The 6,000-nt window shown below is 51.1% G+C and overlaps 1 protein-coding gene across 3 annotated transcripts in view; it reads left to right on the top strand.

Annotated features, from left to right (window-relative positions):
• The first annotated feature begins 3,942 nt into the window (after positions 1 to 3,942).
• The window catches only part of PRTFDC1 (phosphoribosyl transferase domain containing 1), a 68,226-nt gene continuing 66,168 nt past the window's right edge, over positions 3,943 to 6,000 (top strand). For all 3 annotated transcript variants that reach the window (XM_075124803.1, XM_048836962.2, XM_075124802.1), the window contains exon 1: positions 3,943 to 4,038. In XM_075124803.1, coding sequence (XP_074980904.1) covers positions 3,985 to 4,038 — 54 coding nt within the window. In that variant the 5' untranslated portion in view covers positions 3,943 to 3,984. The remainder of the gene's footprint in view (positions 4,039 to 6,000) is intronic.

Genomic DNA, 6,000 nt, shown 5'->3' with positions numbered 1-6,000 from the left:
ACAGAATGGCTCCCGAACTGCTGCCCCCTTAAGAGGAGGAGAGGAAGAGTGAGGAAGGAAGACCCTAGGTGGAGAGAAGGAGCTGGGAGGCCAATGTCATTTTCAACACACCTGGATGGAGTAGAGGCAGAAGCAGCACAGCAGCTCTTCAAAGATGGAAGGCAGCATTAATTGATTAATGACTGCAACCACTCGCTATCTGGCCTCCCTGACACCCAAGTTGCCCCCGAGTCTAAACAAAAAGCTACTGTTAATATTATGCTGCTCATCTGTCATTCTGACCATGTCACTCCATTTCATCCACTGACTTCCCTTCCTCCACTACATCAAATCCAAGCTTTCTCCACAACTCTGTCCTGATCTGTCTCTTTTAAGTTGCCCCATCCTGTTCACTCTGCCGATGATGCCAAGTTTGACACATCATTTACTTGCTTCCAGTGATGAGCTGCCAAAATCTTAACAATCGGTTCCCTCCTCACCCCATGAGGAGGTTGTAGCCCGCCCCCGCCCCCCCGGATCCCTGCCCCATCCACCCCTTCCCCTCACTGCCCCTGGAACCGGGCAGGAGGGTCTCGTGGGCCACCGTAGTGGGTGCCCACTCCTAAGAGCTAGAGAGACCTGCCGGGGGGCGAGGTGGGGAGTCCTGGCAGTGCTTACCTGGGGTGGCTCCCAGGAAGCATCTGGCAGGTCCCTCTGGCTCCTAGGGATGGGGTAGCAAAGCTGGGGGGGAGAAGGGGGAGTGGCCGCTCCCCCCACTGATCACATCAAAAGTGGCGCCTTAGGTGCCTACTCCGTGGGTGTTTTGGGGCTGGAGCCCCCACGGGGAGAATTTGGTGGGTGCAGAGCACCCACCAGCAGTTCCCTGCCCCGCACCCGGCCCCAGCTCACCTCACCTCCGCTCCGCCTCCACCCCTGAATGCACCTCTCCGCTCTGCTTTTCCGGCCTCCCCACTTCCCGCGAATCAGCTGTTTGTGCGGGAAGCCTGGAAGGGCTGAGAAGCAAGTGGCGGCTTCGTGCTCAGGCCCAGGGAGGCGGAGGTGAGCTGGGGCGGGGAGTGCTTCCCCTGTGCGCCCCCTGGGTTACCCTTCCTCGTGCCCCCCCCACCCCAGCTCAGCTCCGCTCCGCTTCCTTGGGCCTGTGCACGAAGTCGCCGCTTGCTTCTCAGCCCTCCCCAGCTTCCCACGCAAACAGCTGATTTGCGGGAAGCCGGGGCGGGCGGAGAAGCAGAGTGAGGCGGAGCGTAACTCAGAGGTGGAGCGGAGGTGAGCTGAGGACGGGGACGGGGCAGGGAGCTGTTGGTGGGTGCTCTGCACCCACCAAATTTTCCCCGTGGGTGCTCCAGCCCCGAAGCACCCATGGAGTCGGTGCCTAAGGCGCCACATTTGGCCAGTTGTTAAATTTAGAAGCCTTTTTAGAACCACTTCCACCATGACATCCACCTTGCCACGTGACCTGTTTGATGTCCCTGTGATGGTTCTCCGAGTACCCAGGACTGAGAGGCACCTTGTTACCCCCTAACTCCAGTGTGAGGGACTTTTGCCTGTGATAACTGGGTGTTAGTTTTTGAGACATTCAAGCAGGGATGAAAGTAACACAGAAGACTTACCAGTATAGGGGCCTGGCTCTGGGCCCCTGGAAGCGGCGGGTCCTCAGGCAGAAAGGGTGGGGCGGGGCGGAGTCAACCTCCACCAGCCAGACCATCCGCACTGCCTGGTCCACGCCACCCGGGGCTCTGGTGGCGATTTAAAAGAGCCCAGGGCTCCGGACACTGCTGTGGTAGTGGCAGCAGTGGCTGGGAGCCCTGGGCCCTTTTAAATTTCTGGGACCCGGGGCAGCTGCCCCTTTTACCCACTTCCCCTCTCCCTGTCGGCGGCCCTGCCAGTAGCCTCTCTACCGGCAAGGCCGCCAATGGAAGGTGGGGGCAAAAGGGGTAGCAACGTTAAAGCGCTGCCATGGCAGCTGCATATGAGCCGGTACCAGCGGCCACTTCTTACCGATACGCCATACTAGCCTACTTTCACCCCTGCACACAAGCATTTTCTTTTGGGCTATGCCAGCCCTGTCTTTGCTTTGCAGGTTAACAAGAGGTGCACCCCAGTCCCCAAGTCACTTTGAAGTATTCCCCTGTGATATCCAGCCCCTGATACTTGCTACTCACAGAAATTCAGATCCTCTGCCCCAAAGGAGAAGTGTACCCCAGTTTAGCAGTTTTACCTTAAACCACCATTCCTGTATAGCACACAGCTCTTTTAATTAAACAAAAGAAGGTTTACTTAAAAAATAATAGAGATTCCACTAGAAACAAGAGAGGATGGAAACAAAAGCTTACAATTCAAAACAAAATAGTAAAATGTGAACTAGGGCTTACACTTATTAATAGTTACCATTTGTATCTAATAAATTAGGTTTCCCCCCAAATTTCAGTCTTCACAAGACTGAGAGCTGTCTGGCTTCACAAGAACCAGGATCCAATCTTTCATGAAAAACACCCCTATTCAAGATGTCTCCTCAGTGAATGGCTCCAGAGGGCCTCTCCTATGTCTGTGTTATACTGAAACAGCCTTTTGTCTTTATGAATAGACAGGGTGATCCACTGTCTGTTATAATGTTCCTTTTTACCTCCACATGGTTTTAACTGTTTGCAGTTGTCTTTGATGGGTTTTCCTTGATAGAAGAGTAGGCAATTGAACCATACATTACATAATTGGCTAGCTAGGGAGACTGGACACAATTCCTTCCCATTTGAATAGGTCATCACCAAGACAAATGATTCCCTGGTGACTACTCTTTCCTCCATGGGCATAATTGTCAATATAGTTATATTATTTCTTAAATATTGCCTGTACACACATCTCACAATGATTATGAGTATTGATAAGTTTCAGGTTTTCAATTGAGACCTTACATGTTATCCTTTTTGGACAAATACCCTGTAAGCAACGAATTTGATGTAGTGAGTTTGTCAGGCCTGAGACTAGAGTTGTTTGCAAAGAAGAGGGCCTATGTGTCACACTCGCCCTCTCCCATATTCTGTGACTCTGTTTTATCTTTTCTTTCTCAGGCTGTAAGCTCTTCCGGGCAGATAACTTCTATGTTTGAAGTGTTTGATGTACCATGAGCAGTAGTGGAAACAAATAATATTTAGTAACAATAATTTGATTGGGGGAATTGAAGCACTAATTAGAGGCATGATTAATTTATTTGGAGATGCACAATTGGCTTATGGGTGGGCAATAAAAATGTACCAATGGAAATTAAATATACATGACATTTGGAGGGTATAGCAGCATGGGTCTAATTTTTCATATGAAGCCCTATTGTAAGGAACTGAAATATCAGGGTATAGAGCAGTTTAAGTACATTTGTGACATATATTTATAATAAAGCTTGCTGACTGGTGCTTGTATACACCTAGCACAATGGGCTCCTGGTCAATGAATAGGCTCCTAGGCACTACAGTAACACAAACGCTAATAATATAATACCCCCAGACTCCAGAAATGAATTCAAAGGTAGTCAATTTGTGCTTGCCAGAGGCTTTTGCTTGTAGATGCCCAACTATACCCCGAGGCCAGATGTAAACCTAAGGGCTGTCAATTGTTTCTGTCTTGGCACATACACAGTGCCTGCTCACTGCCAAGCGGCACGTTGGGGGGTCCTCCGTGGGACCAATGCCCCACCCTCCCTCTGTTTGGGGGAAGGGCTGAACTCTGCATGCTGAGCGGGGCGCTGCCCCTTGAGTGAGGAGCTGCATCCCGCAGGGTTAGGAAGAGGGACGGGGGAGGGGGTCTCCTCAGCCGCCCTGGGAAGAAGGGCAGTAGCGGCCCGGGCCAGCTGAGGGGGAGAGGCCCGGCGGGTAACACCTCTCCGCCGCGCAAGGAGGCGCCCAATCGCGGAATGCGGCGGCCCCCGCTCCCAGCCCCAGCGGCTGCAGCGGTTCCGCGCCGCTCCCCCGGCCACAGCCTGCCCCGCGCGCGGGGAAGATGGCCGACCAGGGCGGCAGCAGGGCGGCGCCGCGGAGAAGCCGCGGGGTTGTGGTAAAGAAAAAGCTGCCCCCCTCCCCCAGCCTAGGGGGCGGTGCTGCCCGGAGGCCCCAGACCGCTGGGGGGCCCTCGTCATTGCCGCTCCCCTTCCCGCCCCAAGCAACTGCCCCCTGGCCTGGGCAGGGCACCCCCGGTCCCGCCCCCGGCGCCTCCGTCATTGTCTCCTATCCCGCCTCTTAATCGCACCCCAGCTTCCCCAAGCCGTTGGCCCCCTGGCCGCGCTCCCCTCCGCCGCCCATGGCCCTGGGTACCCACCCTGTTCTCCCGCCCTGTGCCTTGATCGCAGTGCCCTCTCTGCCCCCATCGACTGGCCATGCGCCTCGCCCATCATCGTCTCCTCCTCACAGCCTTTGTGCCCTGACCCCCACTGCGTCCCCACATTCCTCCCTGATCTTCCGCTACCATCTTCCCGCCTGGGCCGCTCTGATGCTGCACCCTGGCCTGGCCCCATCCCCCACATCTTCTCCCCACGGCCTTTGTGCTTTGGCCCTTCTGCAGTATACCCTGATCTCATCCTGTCCTAGGCCTTGATTCCCCTCCTCTTCGTTGGTCCTTTTACCTCTAGCCTCCATCTTCTCTAAACAGCCTTGCTGCCCTGCGCCCTGCTGGTCCCTCATCTCCTCCCTTCTGCCCTGTTTCTGGTCCCCATCTTGTTCACTCAACCCTTGTACATCTCAATACTCAGGCTTTGCCCGGATGTCTGCTTCCCGGCTGCCTCCCCTAACTTGTACAACTTATTCCCATCTGCTCTGCTGTGCATTAGGCCAACAGTTCTGAGATTCATTCTCCACCATCTCTTCTTGCCCCCTTACCCCTGCTCCATTGACCCAATCCTGTGCTCTGTCTTTGTATCTCTGAATCTACTTTGCCGCACACCATATTCCACTCTTCTCACCCCTCCCTGTATGGAGTATTTGTGGGTGGCTGGCTGCTGGAGAGAAGTCCTAGCAGCTCACCAGGAGCTGGGGAAGTTTGATTTTGTGTCTGTGCTGTCTGGCTGCAGCAGTTATGATGTATGTGTGCCCTGGGTGTGGTGGAAGCAAGCTGAGCAATGACTAGCAAAATTGGCTTGTGGATTTAATTGTCAATTGCATTTGCTGTAGAAACAACCTAGTGATAAAAATGCACTGTTGGGTTGGTTTTATTTTTCATTTTCTGTGCACAGAAAGTGGTAGTGAACTATGCAAACTATGTTTTAGAAAGCACCATGAACATCTGTGGAGCTTTATAAGTTATGATAATAGTAAATGAATAAGCTAAGTTTCCAAAAGAGAAAAATGGATATTTCTTTGAGCTTATTCACATTGTAAAAAACACTGGGATATACTTTTACAGTATTCTTGTGACCAATCAATGTTTTAACCAAGTTCTAGAACAAGAGTAGGGACTATTAGCCATGATTTAACTAAAACTTTGGACAAGTCCACACCACAAAACTGTGATGGGGCTACTGTGTTATAAGTGTGTTCCCTGACACTTGTTTTTACAGTTCAGAGGTAGGCCCTTAGTGTACTTAAATTAAACTAATATTGGCCATTTAGATGGTAATATCTGTAATAAATGCTATTACAAAGCTGATGACTTTGTTAGCACTGGAGACATTTCAAAGGAGTTGTGCTCTGTAATGACTTCATTTCTTCTGTTCCATACACACATGAAAACAAAAAAATATCATAATGCAACATTATGACTGAATTTAAATTTATGAAAGATAGAAAATGTTATGGTTCTCATATTCATCTGGCCTGATCACACAAAATTACATGGAAACAGAATTGGATCCTTATTACATACATAAATTAAAATTTAAGAGAGAGCCCCAGTTTTTTAAACAAAATTACCATTTTTCCATTCCCTTGTGAAAGTTCTTTCAGTCCAGTGTATCTCAGTAGATGGGGATTATAAGGTATTTCCCTATTTTCACCCCAGATGTTTTGACTGATAGCTTTCAAATAT

The sequence above is a fragment of the Caretta caretta genome, chromosome 2 (genome assembly GCF_965140235.1).
Source record: "Caretta caretta isolate rCarCar2 chromosome 2, rCarCar1.hap1, whole genome shotgun sequence".
In the NCBI taxonomy this organism is placed as follows: Eukaryota; Metazoa; Chordata; order Testudines; family Cheloniidae; genus Caretta; species Caretta caretta.
Note: the sequence above shows the minus strand (reverse complement) of the source record. Positions and strands in the feature narration are given on the sequence as shown.